The sequence below is a fragment of the Misgurnus anguillicaudatus genome, chromosome 16, assembly GCF_027580225.2.
Source record: "Misgurnus anguillicaudatus chromosome 16, ASM2758022v2, whole genome shotgun sequence".
Classification (NCBI taxonomy): domain Eukaryota; kingdom Metazoa; phylum Chordata; class Actinopteri; order Cypriniformes; family Cobitidae; genus Misgurnus; species Misgurnus anguillicaudatus.
Window position 1 is genome coordinate 17949670 of NC_073352.2, and position 27692 is coordinate 17977361.

General features: G+C 38.7%; 1 protein-coding gene across 4 annotated transcripts in view; it reads right to left on the reverse strand.

The window, feature by feature from the left end:
• The window catches only part of atp11c (ATPase phospholipid transporting 11C (ATP11C blood group)), a 70018-nt gene that overhangs the window by 33236 nt on the left and 9090 nt on the right, over window positions 1-27692 (reverse strand). For all 4 annotated transcript variants that reach the window (XM_073854230.1, XM_073854231.1, XM_073854227.1 and 1 more), the window contains exon 2: window positions 702-815. In XM_073854230.1, the coding sequence (XP_073710331.1) occupies window positions 702-815 (114 nt within the window). The remainder of the gene's footprint in view (window positions 1-701; window positions 816-27692) is intronic.

The window sequence follows — 27692 nt, forward strand, 5'->3', positions numbered from 1 at the left end:
GGGCAGGTAATTAAATGTGCTTGGAGTTCTATGCCAGAGAGGGATTGATCACGGATACCACAACACAACCACAGGCAGATCTATAAATCTATTACATCTTATTTCCTCCCTTTGTACTATCCTATCTTAAAACCCTCCTCCGCTATTGACCAAAGGAAGAGATTCAAGAACCCCCACAGGATTAAAAGGGGGATGCAGAGACAACCCCCCTGAACGTTCAAGTGTAACCGCAACTCTGTATTTATCTGCCGGATCTCATCTACTACTCTGACAGGCAAATTAGGGTTTTCCATCGGGTGGGAAGGGCTCCTAAAAATATATGGAAAGGCAGGATAGAGAAAACAAGAGAATAAAGAGAAAAATCTGGAGCAGTCGGGGGTTCCAAATGTATTTTCACACCTGGAGGAACAGGTGGCTAAACACCAGAGCTTGCGAGAAGCGTGCTGCAGCCATACTCTCCACATGCTGCTGCTAACACGCCTGTCCAACGTGTTAGTGCCGAGGCGCAGTTGCCATGGCATTAAACAATACTTGCTAATTACAAGCTGAAGAAAATTACAAGCAGGCTCTGGTGGGGAGCTAGCAAAGCCCTAATGCTGTTATCCTGTAAAAATCTGATTACCCCGCAGCGAGGTTAAGCAACGCAGCTCGTGCCTTTGGATTTCGTGGTGAAATGTGGTATAACAAACAACAGATGTTACCTTGGAGGACACGATCCTGTTGTCACAGAATTTGGTGGGAATGAAGGCCTCGGTGCCCGGCATAGATCCTATATGGATTGTCCTGCTGTCCACTCTCTTCTCATCTCCTCCACACTACAGAAAAGGGAACAGGAACAAAAGAGAGATATTAGTAGAGAGATCGATACATTATTCATTTGAAAGTTTCCCTGGAAATTAGAATATGACATGCATGCACCACCACGAGTGTCTCATTATCAAGATGGTATAAAAGTCAAATCAGTGAAAGTTTCAAGAACTTCAAAGCACAATCTGAACACACAAGAATATTAAGGTGTATAACACTCAGACTGAGGTGTGAAAAACATAAAAAAGACCTGATTACAGATAAAAAGCCTAATCCATTTACAAAGCAATGCTCAACGTGTTTTAGCAAAACTCTATGTTGTTTTCTGAGAACCAGCCACGTATAACAAAAGTCACATGGGTCAATCTTGCAAAGTGAAATCTGTTGTTTGCCAGCTGTATACCTTACTCTAGGAGCTGAATACTATCAAATGATTTATGTTTCCGATTAGATGGATATAGGGGTCAGTGAAGGTATGGCCATTGTGTAAGCACTGTGAGTGTATGAGTGAGTGGTGCTGTGTAAGATCGGCAGTGAATGAATTAACCGGATATTGTTTCCTACATTGTATTTCTTGAAAGATGCTGCCTTCAATCTATAGCTGTACTGTGCTGTAGCAATGGTATAGAAAGGTAGTGATGTCACTAACTAATATTCATGATGTCTGTCCTCTTTTTATAGAGTGTCATAACGTGGCTGGGTACTCTTTTAAAAGGTCACCCAATTAATATTCAGGAGTGACAGAAGTGCCATGCTGTTTTGCACACGCCAGTTTCGCATTTGCTTAGACATTTTTCTTTAATGTATTTGTTTTTTATTTTCCTAAGAAAGCACATTGAATTTCCATTATGTATGAAATTATGTATGTTCTATTATGTTCTATACAGTATGTCAATAACGTGACATTTGCTGCGTCTGATGTCACATACTGTGAAAGTAGGAACTTAATTAGACCATTGAAACAGTAGGTACTATATAGTATGAATATGGATAGTATGAACTAATTCGGACGTATTACATCCGCCATGTTGATACATGATGTGACATACGTCGCCATCATAACAACAAATTAGTATTTAACTGGAATGACGTTACACTAGCACAATTGGATAAAAAGGGCAAGCACTTGACTTGAAGCTGTGAGCGTAAGATTGCCTGAGAACACATTTTTTGCTCCAAACACCCCGTGATGAACAGCCAGGAAGCCAGATCTCAGTAAGTTACTGATTTTGTGGCCAACGGTCAACAGCGGATTGGCTGATTATAGTTCGTCATAGTAGCACGATGGCTACGTGTGTTTTCATTCTTCCACAGGAGATAAAACAGTGGCAGACAACATGACTCCCCTCCTTCCTTTCTCAGAGGACCTAGATTAAGATGAAACATGCTGTCATCGTGTCTCTGCAAGTTTACAGCACGACTTTTATACCACCCGCCACCCACTCTCTCACCCCTCCTTACTGGGTTTCTGGAGACAGTGCAAACAGAACCGGCATGTCAAGTGGTTGAGATTTTGAAAGTGGTTTTAAAGAAGTCCTATTTTGCCCTTCTACAAATTCTTTTTTTTTTGGGGGGGGGGCAGTACTAGAAAAAGATTTCATGCTTGATGTTAATTTTCACACATTTTACATTATTGCCGCACCTATAAAACAACAAAAGTCAAAATGCAATGTGTAAACCTCACTCCTTGTCAGAGCACCCAACTCCTAGGCCGATTGTCGGTTCGAGACCCAGTGGGTACGCCTAAAGTTTATACATGCACACAATATCAGTGTATCACACATAATAGCATCTCAGTGGATAAAGTCCTCAAAGGAATTATTAGGCAAGGTGTGAACAGTACAGAATGAGTTATCTTGTCATAGGGCATGTGTAACTGAATCTTTACAGCCAGACCCTGCAAGTAGTGAGCAGAGGTTTGACAATGAAAAGTGAACCCACAGCTAAAAAAAATTCTCTCAACAATTGTCCAAAGACCATCAAACAACAGGGATTTTGCATGGGGGTGGAAATAACAGTGAGTATGTTTACATGGACAACAATAATTTTATACTAGCCAGGAGGGTTTTTCTCCTAGGGGTTTTTTTCATCCCCTGGAGAGTCCGCCACCATTGGCTTAACTTAATACTTTACTGCATACATTCCATTATTACTACGCTCGCTTTTCTATGCTTTTACTACATCTATTAATGTAAAGCTGCTTTGAAACAATTAACAATTGTGAAAATCGCTATATTAATAAAATTGAATTGAATTGAACTCGATTAAAGGCCGGGATACACTGCACGATAATTGGCTGTCCCAGACGAAAGATTGCCATCATGAAACTATCGTCGGGATTTCTGTGATCGTGGCTCTCCATCGGTGGTCCTATGTCGTACAGTGAGAGAGGTTCAAAGACGGCCGTTTTCCCGGTCTTGCGTCCAAAGATAGCCTACGATAGTTTTCTGGCAGTGTCAGAAATTCGGCATAATCACCGCACAGTGTGTTTGCTGCTACGACCTGCGCGCCGGTGACGTTGCGCAACGTGTGACGCAGCCGCCGAAGCTTCCGTGTCATCATCGTACAGTCTACATGCCTGTCGTACCCGAGTTTAAACGATACATGTCGCACAGTGTGACAAGGTAATGATCTTATAAGAGGACAAAAATCGTGCAGTGTATTCCGTGCTTAAGACAATAATCTAAAAAACTAAATACGTTTTTATAAGGTGTCGACACCAAAAAAACGAGTGTTTAAAGACACAAAAGTGGAAAACAGGCAACTTTTCATAGTACTATTATTAGTAGAACAGCACCCACTAGAGGGAAACGTAGTCTGCGATCCAATTTCTTCTCCTTAAAGGATGGGTTTTACAGCTCAGCAGCTTATAAAAACTTATTTCTGTTTTTTTTTGCTTGTTAGCTGTACACATTGTCACACAGCAGCTTTTAGGCATTATTCTGCTTTTGTTATAAGCCAGAAATGACAAGGAGGCGGCATCTCAGCATACAAAGTCAATGGAGACGGTTGGATTGTTTCCCTCCGGTGGGCGTGGTTTTCAAATTAGCATAACTGCGCTCTGTCTCTATAATCAAAGTAAATACAAATTGAACTAAGACGTGGAGTATTCCTATGTACACACCTAATTACACTAATAACATTGTGTGGGAGTGCGACAGGACACACACATGTTTGACGGCAAACAAAAGAGCCAAGCCAAAGCTACTTTAAGGTAAGCCTGCAAAGTTATCATAACAACGCTGCAGTACGCACTACGCAGGGATGAAGACAAGATGCCATTTTCTTTGAATGGGAGTCAGTGGAGAAGAGACAATAGTCCCTTTCACACATACAGTCTTTAGTGGTAATTTACTGGTAAGTAAAGTCAGTGCTCCCAATTTACCAGTAAGACAGGTTGTAAGACCGGTAAGCGCTATGTATGAACGAAAAATATAGAATTACCGGCATTTAGAACGGACGACGTCAGACCCCGCTGACAGATCGGGCCAATTAGAAGAACGTTTTTATACAGGTGACGCGTTAACCCCCGCACTGTTTACGGACATTTCCGCACACATGCTGCTTAAAAGTCGAGCACACCTGAAGTTAACATCCACATTTTTTCAAAGTTGTTTAAAACAGCTTACCATCTATTTGCCAAATTGCCAACATCCTTAGCACACCCTCTGTGAAGCCTAATGTGCAAACGCAGGTTCCGTTTGACGCCGCCTAACGCAATGTTGTTTGGTCACGAGCAACTTCGCGACCGTTTGCCACAGATATGAAAACAACAAAATACGGGCTGACGATATTAAGTCATAACCCGCCATTGTTTACAAATTCGACACGGAGCTTGCCGGCCGCGCGCCACAGGTAACTTCTGCCTTCTCTCAGAGTTTACCCGTATTTTGATACTGATGTGTGAATGATGTCTTACTGGTAAAAAGACGGAACAGCACATTTTTGTATTTACTGGTAAATTCATTCTGGTAAATTCATGGTAATTTACCAGAATTACTGTGTGAAAGAGGCTATTAATAAGCTGAATGAATCGTTTTGTGCAGGAATAAACATATAATTTATTAAATCTACAGCGTCTTTAGTAATCTTCAACATGTTTTACACTAAACAATAGTTTTGTTGGAAATTGTAGTTGGGTTTTTATGTGATTAAAATGCTATCTTATAAGAAAAGGAAGAGCAGAGAGTATTCCAACAGGTAGGATGTTCTGCATTACCACCAGTATTACTATTGAGTCATGTTGTGTAACAATATTGTGATATTTTATAAAGAAATCTAAAAATATCAATGTTTACTTTTACTGGCTTTCAGATTTCTCCGATTAATATAAGACATGAATTGTAATGACAGACATACTGATATAATGTATTTTACTAATAAAATGGAAAATAAATTATTAAACTATAAATATTGTATTATGTTGTATACCGTTTAATGAAATCTTTATACCACGGGTCTGTTGAATGCTTTATTCTGATTGGTTGAAAAATGTTCCATGTGTGTTGATTATTTTTCTGTAAACCACATACCTAACCTGTGAAATGTCTTAAAAATAGGCACAAGAGCAATGTTTGTGGTGACCGTGGTATAAGCGTAATAATTGACTCCCTGTGAACCACCTGGGTGTGCATTATTTTCTTAAAATTCAACGGCCCGCCGTCAATCATTCTTTACATATAGCATGACAAATAATTTACTACACTTGAAGCTTTGTAGTAAAATTTGTTTTTTAAAAGAGGGATACTGTGACATGTGAATAAACAGCAGAAGTGTCTTGTAGTTCCGATAAGCTGTTCATTTTAATTTTTCAAACTTTTATTAGAAAAATATCTCCCTTTAGAAAGGACTTTGAGCTGTGTACCATTGCAAGCCTTTTGATACACAAACAACATTACATACCAACTAAAATTGAAAAGTAATAGGTAATATGAACATAATAGGACCCCTTTAAAAAGATTATATCAAACTAGTGTTACATAATGTTTTTGCACTGATGCATGATTTATAACTTTCTAATAATGATATTATCTTTATGTTTTATCTTTCTGTTTATATTCCCCCCCAAAAATAAACACAAAGGTGAAAACTATTTAAAAAAAACCTTACTAAAGTACATAAGTGTGAAGTATTAAAAACATGCTGAAACTACACATTATATGACTGCTCACCCCATAGGTCTAATACTGTTCATGGCATATGCTAAGTGCCAAGTTTGCTCATGTAGAGATCTCAGGTCAGCTCCCCCCGTCAGGTTCAGTATGGTAGACATCAGGCCACAGGCTAAATGCTGTCACAACCTGTCAGGACACATTCAACCACCGTCACATAGGTTCACATAGACAGAACGGACTCACAGCATGTATCAGATAACAAGCTGATCCCTTGTTCTCACGTATCTATCTGCCCGAATCATTCACATCAGCGCTCTCGCCTCCTGAAAACTCAATCACAGTGCATCAGTATGCATTAGTGCTGAGAGATAACTCATGTCCCCCCAATCAGACATGGAGGAACAAAAGGCTAGAGAGCCTATCTACTGCAAACTAGATGCAAATCTTAACTTCCCCACTCTGATTTAGATGAGACTGCTATTTAAAAGTCAACAACTGTTTCTCTCATCTCCCACTGGATCTACCCTCAATTCTATATCTTCAGACAACAAGCATGCAGATGAAATTGGAATATTCCGGCTATCCGGATGGGAAGAGCCTGGATTATGTAAGGCTCTGTGATGCGTGACATCTCTTCACACATCAAAGCGCCGTGCGGCGAGTTCCTGGTCCTGGATGAAACAGGCCGGCCTGAGCAAGGTGGGGAGGGGCAGGTGTGAGGGAAGAGGAAATGGAACAGGTTCCAGAGCTCAGGGGATAAAATGTGTAAAGGAACACATGCCATGGCTTCCAAAATTAAACCACAGAATTACAAGGGTATGGGTACTCAAATCCAACAAAAGTGACTGAGTCGATAAAGCAATACATTGTCATGAATTTCGATACAATCGACTGCGTCAATGCTGATAATGACGTAGGTATTATAGAAATCAAGATATAAATGAATTACAGCATATTTTGAACATAGTTTTTCACTAAAGAAGATTAATGCTTCATTTCAGATGTATAGGTGAAGATTTGCTTGACAGTCACATCATGTGATTAGTTATATATCAACCCAAGTCTCTAATTGTTGGATCCACTTAGAGGAGTCAAATAAAAATGTTGTTTAGTTTCATGTCTCTGTGTTTTGTTAACAAAAATTATAACTGATCTGGCAACTACATAAACAGTTATTTATTAGGGCTGGCTGGGTAAAAAAATAGATTTTCGATTAATCTTTTTTTTTACATTGTCGATTCAAAATAGATTCTCAAAAGCCACAAATCGATTTTTTTCATATTTATTTCTGCAAACATTGAACGTAAGATTAACGTTAATCTAATTGCAAGTCTGCTCCACTAGACTGTTCTGACCTGAATGAAAGAGTTTAGTATATAGGTTTGTGGCTCCTAATTTTTTTTAAAATAATTAACCATGTAAACTTATGTTCACTGTTCTTTTTTATAAATATAGTATTTGTATTAAATCTATATTCATTGAGTTGAATCGAGATATAAAAATCCGGCCGATAATCGAATCAATTTGATAGCTTGTGAATCAAAATCAAATCGATCTGGAACATCTGAATCGATACCCAGCCCTATTAGTTACTAATATAAATGAATTCAGAAGCCAAACAGGAACATAGTAATCAAAATTATTATTTAATTATTCCTATAACATAATTAAAAATGATGCATAAGGCAAGAAATCCATGTTAAAGTTCAGTTCTTCAGTAATCAAACACTGTGTGTGGTTCAATAGTTCAGGTCAGTGAACTTGTTTGTTGTACCTTTCCCATCTAACCTCCCTTTTCTTCTGCCTGCCTCTTACTGGGAGTCAATAACCACAAGATCAACGTTACAGCACAACCTCAAGGTTAACGGTAAGTAAACGCTGACAAGGCCACAGTATAAATCTTAGTTACTAAACAACAGATTGTTACAGAAACAGCAAGCTATACACGACACTGAACAAAAGAAAAGCAGAGCAAGTTACATTCAAGTCGTGGGACAGAAGAAATAAAAAAACATCATTGTTTATGCCAAGAGTTCATTATTAAACATAATAAGGGTCATAATATAGGGCTCTTTTTATTTTTAGCCATTGCATGCTGCAAAACTCTATTCACAACGTCTTATTCAAGACTAGACAATGAAGGCACCAGTGCTAATGTAAAGAAGAACTAATGGCACATATACTTTACAAGTTTAATTGTTAAGAGCACAAAAAAATCTAAGCACATCCAAATTTGTAACACTTCCACTTTTAAAAAGAGAAATTAACCTGTATCTGTGTTCCCCTAATAAATTCACCCTAGGAACCCCCACAGCCCTATCAGCTACCAGGTACATGTAAATGTGCCATATCCTACTAAACATCAATCATTCGCATTATTTTTTTAACATTAAGTGCACATTACTTGGTATCAGTACTGTGATTCATGAATCAATGATGGTGAAACAACTTCCCAGCAAACTTAAGCAAACTTTCATAAAGTTATTTTACTAAAACAGTGAGTCTTTCCATGTACCCCCAACCATCTACTTTAGTGCCCCCTGGGATACACACATACATCTAAATGGAGGAAAAGATCAATATCATTTCAAAGACATGCAGGGGAACATTATGGGTTCAGTGTTTTGATTTCAATGGAAATCTAAAGCAGCATTAAGGCTGTGCCAACGTTCCAGCTTAATCAGATGCAGACAGCTCAGAGACATGCAAACATCAACACTCATATCAGAAGAGACATGCAAAGACAGAAGACCTGCTTGTGAACATCAGACAGAGACAGGCCTATTCAAATGAAAAGAGCCAGTGCCTTAAAAACCATAAACTTTAAACTAGTACTAGCACTAAATGCTAGGGATGCACCAAAAGGAAAATTCTTGGCCGAAGCCGAACAAAATGAAATACTCAGCCAAAGGCTGAATACCAAACTTGTTTTTGCCAATTTTCTCACCATTGCGCATAGTCCTTTTTACTATATTTTTTTACATTATTTACAAATTAACCTTTTTTTAACATGCCAGCAGTCATTATGCTGTAGTCTAAACCGGCCATTCGTTGTAGGCTTTGAAAGGGGAATTCTGTTAAAGAAAATATATCGCCTGGCAGTAAACTTTGAGCTTTATCATTCGAGTGGGATCAGAAAGAACGTGACCTTTAATAAAAATACCATAGTAAAACTATGGTGAATTTTCCTAAGGAATATGTGTTGTTTAAGCAAACTTTTTCTCAGCACTATACTGGTTTTAAACGTGCACTTCTCTTCGGCCCATGACCAACTTTAGAAACTCTGACATAATCTGTTTGTAATTGTATTGATGGCTCAATCTCATCGTGCAGAACATTTGTGCTCAAGTTCACGTCTTATATATTAATCTTATACTTAGGTATCACACTATTGTCGTCACAGACCAAGGCAATGGTAACATGCAATATTAAGGTAATGTGCGTTCATGTATACTACTAAAATAGCGTCATGCCTTTTTGAAAATTGTGTTTTCATTGCCTATATCTGAAAACTTCTTAAGAACAACTTTTTTCAACTCAGCTTTGAGACGCAAGAGAGAGACGCAAGAGAGAGACGCAAGAGAGAGTGGAGTGGCAACACTGTTATCGGAGCTCCGTCGAGTTCATCATCCAAATCCTATTTTTTTACTATCTTGTTACTATCTATATAATATAACTTACTAGTTCATCTTAGGAATACTTTAGCGTGACGATTATTCAACAGTATTTATAACTAAATCGATTTATCACTGGTAAACACTTAGTGTTAGCATATAGCCCGCTAGCTTCAACAAACGTGCCGGCTGAAGTTTGTTTACCGTTTCCTCACTGTTTGTTCACTGTAAATCTGCCTTCCTTTTCGATCTAATGGCGGACTCATCCGATGTATGTTTTTCAGACCTTTCCTCACCAGAGCGGGAAGTGTGGAGGAGTTGTGTCCCGGCATTAGCACCAGGCGGTACAGTGTGCCTCACATCACCCTGGCTCCAGGCACCCGGAGACGTACGAGGCAGCCAGCGAGCGAGCACCGGTCTCGATGCAGCTTCACGGACCGCGTTCAGGCGAACAGTAGTAACGACTTCATGAACTTCTTTACTAAGAAAATTATGATTATTAGGGAAAACATTGTAGGTACCCAAGCAGCCACCACTCTACCCAGTAATACATTTAACGCTTGCCTACCATACGAACATCTTGAGTCATTTAAACCTACTACAATAGATGAGCTATCTAAATTAGTAGAATCATCCAAATCATCGTCCTGTATATTGGACCCTGTTCCCACAAAATTACTCAAAGAGGTATTCCCTATAGTGTCTAACCCAGTATTAAATGTCTTTAACTCATCATTAGAATTAGGCTACGTTCCATCAGCTTTCAAACTAGCAGTTATTAGACCGCTCATTAAAAAACCAAACCTTGACCAGGGAGATCTAAATAACTTTAGACCAATCTCAAATCTCCCTTTTCTTTCCAAAATTTTAGAAAAGGTAGTGGCAAGCCAGCTACGCACATTCTTAGCAAATAATAGTACGTATGAAAAGTTCCAATCAGGATTCAGGCCCCACCATAGCACAGAGACAGCGCTGCTCAGAGTTACAAATGACCTTCTCCTAACATCCGACCGTGGTGAAATATCACTCCTTATATTATTAGACCTTAGTGCAGCCTTTGACACAATAGATCACACAATCTTACTTAATAGGCTAGAAAACTATGTTGGCATCAGTGGTCAGGCGCTAGCTTGGTTCAGATCGTATCTAACCAATCGCTATCACTTTGTTTATGTAAATGAGGAGGAGTCACATCACTCCCTGGTTAAATACGGCGTACCGCAGGGATCAGTTTTAGGTCCTATTCTGTTTTCGTTATATATGTTACCTCTGGGAGATATTATCAGAAATCATAACATACAGTTTCACTGCTATGCAGATGACACACAGCTTTACATCTCCTCGCATCCTAGCGAAACACAAAATTTTTCTAAGCTATCAGACTGCATCAGCGATATAAGTGACTGGATGTCACATAACTTTCTTATGCTAAACTCCAATAAGACAGAGATACTTGTTATCGAACCGAATCGCTACAAACATAATATGACAGATTACAAGTTGCCCATAGATGGCTGCACTGTGGTGCCAACCTCCACGGTTAAGAATTTAGGTGTGATATTCGACAGCAGTTTATCCTTCGACAGCCATATCTCCAATGTCTGCCGCACAGCATTCTTCCACCTTAGAAATATCTCAAAAATACGCCATATGTTGTCTGCATCAGATGCAGAGAAGCTTATCCACGCTTTTATGACCTCTAGAATAGACTATTGTAACTCGTTACTCGGAGGATGCCATGCAAAACAGGTCAACAAGCTTCAGCTAGTTCAAAACGCTTCTGCAAGAGTTCTTACTCGAACTAAGAAGTATGACCGCATAAGCCCAATTCTGGCATCTTTACACTGGCTACCAGTTACATATCGTATACAATTTAAAATATTACTAATCACTTACAAAGCCTTAAATGGCCTAGCACCCTTATATCTTAGAGAATTATTATCAGAATACAATCCATCACGTGCATTGCGGTCACAAAATTCTGGCCTCTTAATTATCCCTAAAATATCAAAAGTGTCTAAAGGTGGCAGATCCTTTTCCTACTTAGCCCCTAAGCTATGGAATGATTTACCAACCGACGTCCGAAAATCAGAGACAGTAGATAACTTTAAATCTAGACTTAAAACTTTTCTCTTTAACAAGGCTTTCAAATAGTTGTTTTAACAATGGTACTTATCTCCTAATAGCTAGCTTGTACAACCTAATAAATAAATAAATTAATGAATAAATTAAAACCTTTTTTTTTTTTTCGTCAACACTTCAAAGCATGGTAAATCTCATTAATACTCTTTAGTAATATGCTGAAACTTTGAATTGGTTTTCGATTGAGTCTTAACTGCCAAATATGGCCGGCTTGCAATTTTGGCCTTTTCCCATGACCTTAAAATAGTATGTCATACAGAACCGTTTGCCACTGTACGTTAGCATTAACGACGGCAGTGGGGCCTCTGGCCTTAGTCAAACGAGTTCTGTTTCCGTTTCTAAAATCATCAACTACTGTATATGTAATACACTTAACCAGCACTAGTTAGCCTGTCCGGAACCGAGCTGACTAAAACCACATTACTGTGTGACACTTGTTTTCTATGTGAACGGCCCCTACGCTAATAAGATTTTGTTTCTCTCTCCCTGTCTCGTCCTTGATCCCGAGGACGAGACAAACAGATCCAGTTCCGGTACATGTGAAAGTCGGCACACAACTGATCTACTAGCTGTTCTTCAACGTGATGTCCAGCTGATGCCTGACCAAAGACCACCGGCAGAACCCGCTTAATCTCCGCTTAATCTCCGCTTAATCTCCGCTTAATCTCCTTCCGTTTCAATGTGTATATATATATATATATATATATATATATACACAAGGGTTTTTTCCTCCTATGACTTTTTTTACTTCCCCGGCTAAAATTCCGGCGTTTTTTTTCTCCTAGGGGGTTTTTCAACCCGGGGAGGCAGCCTTTTTGGGCTTAACTTCTATACGTTACATTAGTAATACGTTTGCTTATAATGTTGATTTATAGCCGTAGCAAATTTAACTGCTTGTGCTATCGTTTATTATGTTGTGCTATCTGTCGATTTTCTGTGCTTTTCACTGCATCTATTATGTAAAGCTGCTTTGATACAATTACCAAATTGTGAAAAGCGCTATATAAATAAAATTGAATTGAATTGAATTGAATTATCCAAAGATAAAGCGTGAACTCGACGAAAGATGCTGTGCGCTGGGTGGCATTGCCAAGTCCTCTGCTTTTTTGAGTTTAGATTTGGGCAACTGTTTAAACCGTCTCCGCAGGTAGGTTTTTTTCTGTGGGTTAAATTGAAAGGATTTCGTTCATTAGTTATTGGTATTTGGCCTTTTGGGCTAGTTTTAAATTATTCATTGGGATGGTTTTGATATGCGAAGCTGGCAACCCTGCTTGCGCAGACGTTCTCTTCAGATTATATAGCATGTACATGTAAACAAACATTTTAATCAGATTGCAATGTTTATAGCAGTTGGATTGACAAAATGTTGTGCATATAAACATAGCCTGTGAGAGCTACATGCACTTGAATGCATGTATTTGTCATCAGACTGCGCAGACCAAACCATGACGTACATAGCATGACGGTTCGGGATATACTGTTACACCCTATAGTTATGCATACACAGTGGACCTTTAACCTCTTTGTTACACTGAAACTTTACAGGATAAGAACATCCTGTGATTGTGTTTTTAAACAAAAACTTTGATAAATGAAAATGACATTTCACAGTCATTGCACATTATTTCCGTGCCAATTTCTGCTTTTTAGGCTTAGCACTTTGTTTTCAGGTAAAATAAATGAGCCCTCCTGACAAAACTGCCGAGCTGCTCCTGACACTCAGGCACCAAAAACTGTACTGAATATTCTGATGAAACGTTTTAAACTTGCAGAAAAACACACAGTAAGCTTGTGACAGAATAACTCTCTCACCGAATCAGTTATCACATTAGTTGTAAGGAATGGGACAGAAAATGATTTGTGATCCATCACTTATAAATTCACTTCCTGAACCTTGAGCTGTTGTGTCTCACGCTATGAGTTTTTCAACAGTAAATACAGAGTGGATTGAAAAGATGAAAGACTGTGACCTCTATCTTTATCCTGCTGTGCATGCAATAACAGCTTAAATATATATTTGTCATTTGGTCTACATGTTTGCTAAGACCAGAGGTATTGATTTAATACCTAATACATAAAAATTGTGTACTTTTACTTTTCTTGAGTAAAAGTACAAAAGTACTAGATGTTTAATATACTTCAATATTAAATATAAACTAAAAACTTGAAATTATGAAATGTAGTGGAGTAAAAATTATGATAATATGCTTTGGAATGTATGCTTTGTTTTCCAAGGAAAAACACTGATAAAAAACGAATACTTTTATGTAAGTAAAATACTTAAGTAGTGTCCACCTCTGGCTAAGACTAAATGGGCAGGTGAACTCTGGAATGAACGTTTAGGCGAAAAAAGTATAACTACTGCACATGATGAAATACAGACTAAACATTACAGACAAAACTACCATTTAAAAATACAGTGGCATTGGCAGTATGTTAGTACACTGTGATTAGGGCTGTGCCGATACATCGTGTTCCCCATTAAAAAGACCTGCTTAAAATCGATAGTGTATCGAAAGGCTCCTATTCTGTGTTTCATACACAGCTTGTGCGTGTACTACGGCTCTGTGATCACTAGGAAGTCCTTATCAATCTAAAATCACTATGAGTTTGAGTCGTTTATAACGTGCATTTAAAAAAGCAACACTTGCCAAACACAATAATTCAAAATATTTTTATCATCATGAAAATACCTGAAACAATCTGAAGAACAGCAATATAAATATCCCTTTAGACATTTCCTGAAATAGTGTTTGGTATGCTACTTCTTCTGTGGCACAAATGGCGTTTCTACACGAGAGCGCCCTCTGGCTTTTGGATGTGGTGGCATTTCACCGTAATTCATTCAAATTCATTCATTGAGAAAACGCACATTTGCACGATTAATCAGCACAGCCCTAACTGTGATGTAACTGAAACTTGACTAATTTAAAATTTACATCACCAAGGAAAGACCTAATTTTGTGACCTGTAGGTGCACTAACATGATGCCTAAACAGGGGATTTCCGAACAATGCACTTCCTTGTGAGGCCATGCTTCAGTGACTGAAAGCTTTGCATGTCAAATGTGCCCAGTGGCAAGAGTTCAGGCAAACCACCAATACTCAAACAACAGGCTTTTGAACTTCCTCAGAAATTCACCTGGCCTTCCTCTATCACATACTATAAAGAAAAAAAAACAGAGCACAACAAGGAGACAAAAGCATAGGATTGCAAAATTTCAGGAATTTTCAAGGCTGGAAACTTTACATAGGAATTAATGGGAATATATGGGGAATTAACGAGAATTAATGGGAATAAACTGAGAATTTGAAAAAAGTGCAGAGTTGCCAAAGCAACATAAATGTAGTTGCAGAATAATTTTGTTTAAAACATCAAGATTTATGCAATTTCAACTTTGGTGAAGTGCGACGCACGGTAGTGTGCGGTCACAAACTACGGAAAGTATAAAGGACAATCTCGGACAATCGAGATATCTTCAAGTTCGTGTGAATGCAAATGGCCAGCAGATTCAGAGTTAGTGCGCTATTTGCAAGTGCGCTATAACCCCAATAAGATTCCTCACTTAAACTGTGTGTTGTTTCACAGATGAAAGTACAATAAACATGCACATATGCGCCGATCCCGTGGGTGCTCTGGGGCTCGACTCGCCGCCACCAAAATGGCACCGCTATGCATCAATGCACACATGCACAAATCATTGACTTGTAGAGCAGCAGACAATCTATAGTAAGCAAATAGGGCAGGAGGCAGAGCATCAAAGCGATGGTGAAGGCCAAAGAACAGAAAACAGTCTCCAGTGTAAATGACCGAGTGAACATTGAGCCTCTAAATACTTCTGAAAGAGCACGCCAGAGATCTCTTGATCCTGTGCTGATGCTGCACGTGACCCGGCCATGCGGGTAGTAACAACCACAAGTTAATGCCAAAACAAACGATCTACTACTGGCTTTGCATATCTGTTTGCATACTTGCAAACATGGACGTGGTTGCCACATGAACTAAAGACTGGCGCTGCACTTTAAAGGACCTGGTAATTAAATTCACTGAAGGGAAACACGGAAAGGGCTGAATGCTTAAAATAACTTCTGGGATTTATATACCTAGAGTAAAGTTTATGGACCGTTTGAAGTTTGGTTTTTTTTTAGACCAAACAGTACTCACTAACTATAAACTACAGGCTGAAGTTAAGCAAGTCCAAAAGGGCATGTTGTTAGAGACCCAAAATTTTTTCGTATCAGACACATCTGAGCTTATCTATTCCCAACAGCAACCAAATCACTCAACAAGGATCAATAATACGTCCACAATTTATGAAAGGCCAAGTCATTTTATATGAAGGGCACTGTTAATATAATTTCAAAGTGGTTTAAAAGAAAAATTTCTCCCCAGTGTAATTCCTAAAAAACTAGGCGAAATGCACTTTGAAACTTGTTCAATTTATGTTCACTGTATCTGCAATTGATGTTCCTGCAGTTCAGTTTGAGCATCGTGATAGGAGCACAAAGGTAGATTTGATTCACAGGAAACACACATACTAATACACTGTTAAAAACATGCTTGAACGTACTGTTTGGATAAAAGCGCCTGCCAAATGCGTAAATGTAAATGCACAATCGAAAAAGCAAACATCACCTAACGTTTGCATCTAAGCATACATGCAAACAAACAGTAATTACATTTGACTATAAGAGTAACTGGTACTTGTTTAAAAAAAATCAAGCTATTAAAAGAAAAAAAAGTCAGTGAACAAGAAATCATCAACAACATAAACTTTAACAGGTACTCACAAATAACAATTAAGCCAATTAAGAACAACTGTGGCAATTAAGCCAAAAATGGTCATATTCTGAACCCCCGATCGCTATGAATTATTGTTGCATCTTGCATGCTAAATAATAACCATTTACCAAGTACTTTTGTGTTCCACAGAACAAATAAAAGCATACAGGTTTATATGTAGAGGCGAGTTATAAAACGAAAGAATTTTTAACAACACCATTCATCAAATTTATACATTCACAGTCCCTCATCACTACAGCAGTTCCCACAATGCACTTCAAGCCTGAACTCTTTTATTCTCCATCATATGCAGAAAGTACAGGGTGGCACCGGGAGAAAATTACAGTTTTTTCCAATTGCTAACACACAATTTTTCAGACTAGTCTGGTTTTATCAAAAAACTTAACACAATTTACAAAACCACACACCCAAATAGCAAAATACCACATATATCCTGCAAAATGAAGCACTCCAACCTAAACTACATATAACATTATCAAAATCAAACTTTGACACAAATTGGAACACACTTCATTCATACTACCAGATTTTTGTCTAACCAACTACACACAGTTGGGCATAATGAAAAGTGCACTTTTCTTTAGTATGCTTTGCCATAATACTAAAATATGTATTAGATTGTTCGCATGCACAGAAATATTTGCAGATACACACACATGCTGTTGGATTTTTTTAATTCTTCACCAAACAAGTCACAACGCCTCGTCCACATCACAGGCAATATATTCCCTTGCCAGACATCGAGGGAAGAAGCACCTTGAGCGCCTTATCCATCCCTAAATTGCACCAACATCAATCCCATCACATGCCTCCTCCATAGCCTGCAAAAGAGGCATGCGCACAAAGGGCTGCTGGTCATATACCTTCCATATAACTCTTCTATGTGGTTAAAAAATGGCAAGTATGGTGGGAGGTATTGCACGATAAATGTTTGGTAGTCAGCAAACCAGTTTTGGACTGGGGCTGCACGAAGAAAGCTCACGCTGTGCCATACTACAACATACTGGTTTCTTTGGTCTGCATCATTCATACACTCTGATGGTATGAAAATGTTGTGGAGTCTTTCTAGAAATGTGAGAATATGGGCTGTGTTGTATGGTCCAAAGTTGGCATGACGGTGGAGGACACCAACCATATTGGAGATGGCAGCACACATTGTGATGTTCCCACCACGTTAGCCAGGAACATCTATAATGGCTCTGTGGCCAATGACGTTCCTGTGGTCTTTTCTAGTGCTTCATCCTGATTGAAGTGTTAACAATTAACCCTTCAGGTGTTTGGGCAGGTGGCACATATATTGGCCATTTAGCTCGTGTATTGTCATTTTGAATGGTAGTGTTTTGAAAAGGCAAACATGTGACTTTATGTCAGATTGTTGTGTCTTGTGCAGAGAACCGTGTTCAGTGCATTTAAAAAGTGCCATTGTGAATTGCAAAATGTGTGTAAAGCAGAAAATGTGTTTAGACTTTTGGAGACTTGAGAAGAGGTGTTGCTCTCTGTGTGTCAGTTTAAATAGTTGTGCTGTTCATGTCATTTTAGTGTGTTAGCAATTGAAAAAAACTGTAATAGCACCAGGACAAGTGAATTCTTAGAGGTCACGTTCATTCTGATCCCATTTTTTAAACCCTAGTTAGTGTATAATGTTGCTATAATAGCATAAATAATACCTGTAAAATGATAAAGCTCAAAGTTCACTGCCAGGTGATTTTTTTTTTTAACAGACTTCGCCTTTCAAAGCCTACAGCGAACGGCCGGTTTGGACTACAGCCCTCTACTTCCTGCTTTAATGACGTCAATAAAACAATTTTTTGACTAAACTCCGCCCACAGGAATATGTCAGTCGCCAGCTTTGGCTCACACACCTCTGCTAAGCTAAGCTGCTGTCGAATCACAACACACTAAACACGCTACACAATCAGAACTCGATATGTATTTCTGAAGGAGGGACTTCATAGGACAAGGAAGACATCAGCCCGCTTTGAGGACAATGAAAACAGCGCTATACAGATAATAAACAGTAAATTGTGTGAAAAATACAGCGTTTTTACATGTGTAACACGTTATATTGCACTCTGTAAACACAATCAAAGCTTAAAAAACACAGAAAGAACGGGACCTTTAAGACTGGCAGTGCAAAAAGTCTGAGCAGCACCTTCTACAGTGTGGCCTGGCCTATAATTATATGACCTATAATTTATCTGGGGGTTGTGCACACAAATGATGCTCGAGACACATTTTTAGCGATGGCTTTTGGCAAGTGATGTCAATGCTGATGTTTGCTCTTCACTGAGAACGTTTCTCTTTACGCTGTCACACTGAAATGAAATAAAAATGTGTGCCAAAACATTCACCTAAAACATGCTGGTTCTTGCTCTTCACAGCAAGGGAAAGTTCAACTAGTTTGCATTTGACTTGGCACAGAGTAGCCCAGTTCTCAGAATGAATGTGAGATCAAAGAGGGATGCGAGTAAGTTTAAGGAAAAGCTGAGTGTGACAAAACAACAGGAAGCCCCTGTGCCCTGTTTACTGGAGTCTGGTGGCACGCCTACACAAGTGGTCAGCATGACAGATGAGGTTGGGAACTTGTTGCTGACTGTCATTACTGAAAGTGTACTCATCATTCACACATTAGCCATGTTTTTGACACCTAAAAACATGTTGATCCATTTTTTAGTGCTCTAATCCTTATAATACCATAGAGCAACAATATTCAGCAGTGCACAGTATCCTGATACTAAGATAATGAAATAGCAACACTAGACCTAAATTCATGTCATGGGTATGAAAAAGTTTTTTGGAGACTCCTTGAGTTTTCTTTACATTTTATTGATTCATATTAAACCACTAGAATAAAATGTAACCCTGTGGGAACTTATGATGTTTTGCAAGGAACAGAAACGAAACCAGAAACTTTCCAAAAATATATGTTCTGGAACAGAAGCGTTTATTGAAAATAATGGTAACCGGTTAATACCGTTATTTTTTCCATTCTTTGACAAGATTTCTGCAATATGACTCGGTGAAGTTCACTTCCGGTCGTCGTTGACTCATCGGAGAAATGAGAAGCTTGCCACCAGCAAGTAGCCTTTACTCAAGTCTCTAATGCTCAATCATGAGAGGTAAATATCTACCAACTATCTCAAGATGTTTGTGTTTTTAATATTAATTAGTGGTTTAACGGTCCACAGTTTAACCGTGATCCATACGGATCATGACCCCCAGTTCATCTCGCATGCGATTCGCGGATTAATACGCAAATTTAAATAGGGTAAAAGTTAATCATTTCCTTGTGTTTCAAAGACTTGCAAATGTTAACACTTAAGTGATTTTAAACAATTTAACCACAAAAAGGCGCTAAAGTGAACAATTTTCTATACGCACAGACGGTTAAATGTGTCCGGTCCAACTCCACCCTGCTGAAAAAACAGCATACCAGCAAGAACAGCATTTGTTGTGTTTTGGTGCTGGTTTGCTAGTGAACACCAGCTAAACCAGCACCAGCTAAACCAACACCAAAACAGCACCAGCTAAACCAGCACCAAACCAGCATTAGCACCAGCATCCCCAACATAATTTTCACTTTATGTGGAGCGACTGTTTATGCTGCATCTTCTTCCCGAAGCGCCGTTTGGAATTCGTCCTCCGTCTGTGTGTGTGCGCGTGTTTAAGTGCATTCAACAAATGAAGAGTTTCGTTGCAAAACGAGATAACCACCGTTTTTTTTTTATTGTTCAGAAATCTCGTTTTTTGGTTGTGCATTCCAATTAATTTCAATGCAACTGCAGTTGGTTTGTTTTGATTTAAACCTTCATAACTTAAAAAATACAGCTTAGTAGCACCATAAAACAAAATAATAACATAATAACATAATAATAAACATGTTTTGACAAAAATGTTAAAAAATTGATTTATCTCGTTTTGCAACGAAACTCTTCAAATGTAGGCATGTCAGAATTACAGTTATGCTTCTTACATAATGTAGCCTTTCATAATACCGTAAAACTTCAAATAATAGCCCGGGCTTTTATTTTCCCAAACCTATCGTCACACCAGGCGTCTAAAAGAGACAGGCGTCTATAAGAGACAGGCTTTTGATTTAATTGTTCCAGCATGACAGCAGGAGGTTACCACATATTACGTTTTATTTATAATTTGAATGTGTTTAACAAATTAGTTTGTGTAAGAATAACAGTCTTGAATTATTGGCAGTATAAATAAAGCAAACAAGGATAAGTTTTTTTATTGGTTGTTGCGTGAAATCTTACCCAGATACAACCGTGCTATTTTCTGATTGGCTATTGTGTAGCCTCTTTCTTTTTTTGTATTGGCTCGTTCGACTAGAACTCCAGGGAAGACGGGCTTGATAGAGAGAGAGAGAGCAGTGCGGCCAGATACATTTTGGGCGCTGCAGCATATTAAATATGATAAATAGTGTTTCCGCGTGAGAAATACAATGTGTGGCGGGAGTGCATGCATGACAAAAGACTGAAAGCCCGGCTATTATCAGCGGCCTCAAAACACTACCGGCCCACCGGGAAAAGTCCCGAATCTCCCGATTGCCACTTCGCTACTGTCATCATCACCTCAATCCTGACGACGAAGCTTGTTGTGTTGTCATAGTGATGAGTAACGGAACGACTGCGTCTGTCACGTGACATCTACCGGTAAGCAAAAAAAACTTTAGCGTGTTCAATCTGCACCATAGAACTGACTTAAACAGATGATCTGACGGGTTTTAGAAGATTAAATAAAACCCGAAACTAAAAAACAGACCAGGCCTTTATTTGAGACAGGCGTTTATTTACCCAAACCTGTCGTCACACCAGGCGTCTAAAAGAGACAGGCGTCTATTTGGGACTCGGCTATTATTTGAAGTTTTATGGTATTTGATGACAAGATAGAGACTTAAGGGAAATTATGTAGACTAATAATTTAAGTTTAATGTCCTAATGATCAGCCTACTTATTTAGTCCCACAGCTAACATGGAACGTTATTAACCGGTTTGGGAACTTTTTTTGTTCTAACCCGTTCAGGAACGTCAACTTTAGGGTTGAACCGAAAACCGGAAACGTTAAAATACTGTTTCTGTTTGGAACTAACCAATTGGGAAAAATTCTGGTTCAAAGCCCTGAAAAAAAATTATCACCCGATTAATCGATTATGAGAATAATTGTTAGTTTCAGCCCGGCTAAAAACTTAATTATTTACTTAATTTAATTATACACTTGAAGCTAAATAAGGCACTAAATGATTTTTTAATTTTAAGCCTTAAATAATAAAAGTTTGTGTAGTTTTTAAATAGTAAAACATGTCAAAAATGTATATAAACAAAACTAATTGAGTCTTCAGGGATGTACTAAGAAAATTTTGCCACAGATTAATAAATTAATTTAAATCTTCAACTTTAGACCTTGATGAGAATTAACATTATTCATTATTAACTAAATAAATAAGCCATTATGCTATGATAGTGATATACAGTGGGGCAAAAAAGTATTTAGTCAGCTACCAATTGTTCAAGTTCTCACACTTAAAAAGATGAGAGAGGCCTGTAATTTTTGTCAAAGGCACACGTCAACTACGAGAGACAAAATGAGAAAAAAAATCCAGAAAATCACATTGTCTGATTTTTTAAGAATTTATTTGCAAATGATGGTGAAAAATAAGTATTTGGTCAATAACAAAAGTTTATGTCAATACTTTGTTATATACCCTTTGTTGGCAATGACAGAGATCAAACGTTTTCTGTAAGTCTCCACAAGGTTTTTACATATTGTTGCTGGTAGTTTGGCCCATTCCTACATGCAGATCTCCTCTAGAGCAGTGATGTTTTGGGGCTGTCGCTGGGCAACACGGAATTTCAACTCCCTCCAAAGATTTTCTATGGGGTTGAGATCTGGAGACTGGCTAGGACACTCCAGGACCTTGAAATTATTCTTACGAAACCACTCCTTCTTTGCCCGGGTGGTATGTTTGGGATCACTGCCATACTGAAAGATCCAGCCACGTTTCATCTTCAATGCCCTTGCTGACGAAAGGAGGTTTTGAGTCAAAATCTCACGATACATGGCCCCATTCATTCTTTCCTTAACTCGGATCAGTTGTCCTGGTCCCTTTGCAAAAAAACAGACCCAAAGCATGAGGTTTCCACCCCCATGCTTCACAGTAGGTATGGTGTTCTTTGAATGCAACTCAGCATCTTTCTCCTCCAAACACAAGAAGTTGAGTTTCTACCTAAAAGTTATGTTTTGGTTTCATCTGACCATATGACATTCTCCCACTCTTCTTCTGAATCATCCAAATGCTCTCTAGCAAACTTCAGACGGGTCCGGACATGTACGGGCTTAAGCAGGTGGACACATCTGGCACTGCAGGAAGTGAGTCCCTGGCTGCCTAGGGTGTTACTGATGGTAGCCTTTGTTACTTTGGTCCCAGCTCTCTGCAGGTCATTCACTAGGTTCCCCCATGTGGTTCTGGGATTTTTGCTCACCATTCTGGTGATAATTTTTACCCTACGGGATGAGATCTTGCGTGGAGCCCCAGATCGAGGGACATTATCAGTGTTCTTGTATGTCTTTCATTTTCTAATAATTGCTCTCACAGTTGATTTCTTCACACCAAGCTGCTTACCTATTGCAGATTCAGTCTTCCCAGCCTGGTGCAGGTCTACAATTTTGTTTCTGGTGTCCTTTGACAGCTCTTTGGTCTTGGCCATAGTTGAGTTTGCATTCTGACTGTTTTAGGTTGTGGACAGGTGTCTTTTATACTGCTAACAAGTTCAAACAGGTGCCATTAATACAGGTAACAAGTGGAGGACAGAGGATCCTCTTAAAGAAGAAGTTACAGGTCTGTGAGAGAAAGAAATCTTGCTTTTTTGTTATTGACCAAATACTTATTTTCCACCATAAACCGCAAATAAATTCTTAAAAAACCAGACAATGTGATTTTCTGGATTTTTTTCCTCATTTTGTCTCTCATAGTTGAAGTGTACCTGTGATGAAGACCACAGGCCTCTCTCATCTTTCCAAGTGGGAGAACTTGCACAATTGGTGGTTGACTAAATACTTTTTTGCCCCACTGTACATGCCTTGTTACAGTAATAAAAACATGAATTTCCCCCTTATTTTAAAACAGATAAGTTTGTGGTTCAATTATTTTGTAAAAACCCAACAGCAAATAAACAAATACAAACTCACTTATATTAAAGAAAATTAACCAGCGTTCGTTTGCGTTGAGCAGGCAGCTCGCGTTGTATGAAGAAAAGCGCCAGCTCGGGCTGTATGAAGGGGACATGTCGCAGACCAACTAATCGATGATGAAATTCGTTGACAACGAATTGAATCGATTAGTTGTTCCACCCTAATGCACAGACTTTGAAGCCATCTACAAAAGCTATTTAGGAAAAGGGTCCTATGTGTGACGTCACAGATCATCCTACCTAAAACAGACTAACTTAACCACAGGATGACTCCTCTATCTTAAGCCCAGTAAAGAGATTGTGATGAGATTAATACATGCAGTCATTGTATCTCAGCCTGGTCAAGTGCAGCAAGCGTTTCGGTGCACCACGGCACATTCCAGGATGTATAATGTCTCCACAGATGCACGGTGCATCTCTGAATAAACTAATCTGTTTGACTGCACTGTGGCTTTCATCCCAGCAAAATAAATAAAAGGGGGAGGGGGCTGAGGAAGTTGTGCTGGGGAAGAGCGAAGCATTCTTGTTATAATTCAGCATCGGATATTTGCATCTAAATGCTGACATGCTTAAAAAAGCCGTATCTCAGCTCCTGTGGCTCTGATGCCATTATCTTTAGCTGTGCATTGAGCATCACATACTGTAATTACTGCTTAATTAATTATCGCAAATTGCATTTGAAGGGACTGAGAACAGACTAGCTTTGTCAAACGAGCTTTGCAGCAAAGAGAAAGTAATGCGAGCTACGGCTCATCCAGGTTGCTGAGGCGGCACACGGTTTGAGCTGCAGGGCAGTGACTTTACTTGCAGTCACCAATGAGCTGAGAGATTCATTTCTTTTTGTGCAGTGATGGGAGAGTTTGTGCGAGCTCATCTGAGCCCAGTATTTAAAGGAACAGTATGTAAGAAATGTATATCAATTAATCATAAAATGTCCCTGATATATCACTAGACATTAAGAAATCATTTTCATTTCAAATACTTATAACACTGACAACAGTGGTATGGTCAGGATATTGTCCTTTAAAAAGTGGAGTTGCAGCCCTCAACTGATGTTTATGTTGTCATTTTGTGTATTGGCCACCAGTTGTGTGATTGCAGTACCAGTTTTAGCCACAAGTTTTGTTGTTGCAATACCAGTTTTGGCCACAATCCTACATATTGTTCCTTTAACTGTCTTATTTGTATTTCACATTATTAATGGTACCAAAAACTATTACAATAAATAAATAATAATTGGGAATTTTATAAAAGAAAGTTTATATAGAAATTAATCTAAAACGAGTCCACAAATGTGCACTATACTACAAACTAATATGATAATCCGTATAAGTGCATATCAAGGTAAATAAGTGCTTTTACAAGTAAAGATAAAGACTTCTACCAAGTCGTGGTCGACCGATATGTTTTTTTTTATGTCCGACCAAATGTGCCCGACCGGCTGACGTGAAAGCAATAATACAAACCCAATTACAGTAAATAAGTGGCAAACAGAAAATAGTGAAATTAAAACATATATACTGCGGATCCAACACCTCACTGCACCGTTTGAATTAGGGCTGCACAATTAACTGAAAAACTCATCGGGATTATGGGTGAAACAATTACATAATCCACAAAAGCCTCAGTTACAGCTGCCTATTTGTGTTCATTTCTGTGCGTTTAGCCAATATGTTTGGGCACCAAATACAGAGGTGAATCAGAGATTTAAAAAATGATAAGTTGTTGACGTGTCCTTTAGCTATTCGTTTTGGATTTTTTACTAACAACTAGGGATGTTAACAATTAATCGATCTTCGATTAATTGTCGATAAGAATTAAATCGATAAAAATTAACGATTGTCGACAAAGCAAGCACGTGTGTCCGGCGCCTGAGCAAAGCACATACACAGCTGGTGAAAAAATTAAACAAGCGCGAAGAAGTTAAACTAGCCATGATCACAACGATGCTTGATGCCAAACACTCACTTGGGCTTTATAACCTCATTCGAGACGAGGCTGGCTGCTAACGCAACGAAATGCATCCGCAGTGGATCTGAGAGGTTCCGATGCCGAAAATCTAAACACAGTTAGGATACTGAAAGCAAAGACCCTCTTCAGGGAAGCCTGCAAGATTAGCATAGCAACGCTGCTAACACTGCTTTACACAGGGAAGGAGACCAGAAGCCATTTTTAATAAACAGATTAAAATGTAAAACTTACATTCTGGCAAGAAACTGTTAAAAATGACTGTCGTTACACTCTGAACGCCTACAACATATATCATTGATCATCATCTTTACTGGCTGAGGCGCTACACGCTAAACAGATTTTCTAATGGAAGGTTGAAGTCTTATAATATAAGCATCTTTGCTGAAAGTACGCCGCAGGTCTAAAGCTGAGGTGACGACGGGAAAAGTGCCCTTTGTGTGCTTCTTGGATATAATTACAACAAGTGATGTATCAATGACTCAGAAAGCAAGGTGAACAACTAGAAAAATAACACTTGATGATAATGAAAACTTATTTTGTCATGGACGCAAGGACTTTCATCCGACTGTGCGGAGTGCCCGTTATGAGGCGGAGTTTACTGTGTCTATTAGTCATATTTCATTACGAGATTCAATTGATGATTTTTATAAAAACACCAACTACATTGACTCATTTTACAATCCCACTAGCATGTTATTTAGACAAAATAAAAAACTTTTAATTCGCGTGAGGAAGCTGGCATTTTTACGCACACTTTTATGTCATTGGCTATATGTCACTGCTGTAATGGCTTATTGCACTATTACTGTTAACGATTATTCGATTGATTGATCATTAATTTAAATGATCATCGAATATGGGAAATTGCATATTTTGACATCCCTACTAACAACATAACTTTCAGAATATACCATGTAGCTGCTTCACAGAAAGATAGAAAACATTTCAAAACTTCAATTTAGTCCATTAAGCGTCAATAATAATCGCAATCACAATATCAAGGTGAATAATCGACAACTGGATCTAATCACCAATTAATAATGATTCAATGGATCAAGAGACTCACCATTTAGATAATGTTTTTCCAGTCACAGATTTGATAATTTTTCCAATCAGAAAATTAGGGGCTATTTTCCACATATCATACATTTTTGTAGCTCCAGATTTCACTCTCTTCCTGAAACGCACGGATTTTGTACAAAACTCGTCGATTTGAAAAGCGCTGTGTTCCTGATTGGTCAGCTAATCTGTACGTTATGATTGGCTGAATACCTCAGACATCAGCCGGAAATGTGGCTCTCCTTACCATGTTTGAGTCCAAGCGTGAGGAATTATGATAATGTCGGTCTTGTCTACATCACCAATCCCAAAAAGTAAGCTGTTGCCTACAATCAGTGTGTCTGTTGTAGTCCAAGAAAAGAGATTTACGTTGCATTTTGTTAAAGTGTACTAATGCAAACTTGCACCCTAAAAGAAATGTCAAATTGTGAATCGGACCATTGGTGCTCTTTAAGCTTGCTGCAGGACATATCACCTGTTAAGTGAGGATAGTAATGACTAACAAAATGACGTTGGAGGAAATTGTGCACAACAGTTCCAGGGCATATATGACAAATCAACACTCCCTGTACAGTTTGCGCGATCGTGAATGGAAAGTGAAGGTAAACGCGAGCACGCATTCAAGCATAATTTGAATAGCTGATGCACAAACATATAATAACATATAATTACCTAACCAAATCTGAAAAAATTAAAAACATTCACAATATTCACAATAGCTCCGGTCAGACATTGGCTGTTTCTCAATTCCAAGAACGCAAAGAACGGACTTGCGTCCTAGTGGAGATCGAACTTGCCAGGCGACCTCGGAGAACGAACTCAGAAGGTGGCGAGAACACAGAACGCACTTATGAGAATTGAGATGTGTGCGATCTTCCTGTTGGTCACCTGTCCTCCGCCATTGTTTTGCCGCAATGACTTATGGGGCGTGAAGCGATTTCAGCATGCAAGTCTGCACTCAATGCATCCTCGATATCAAGAAC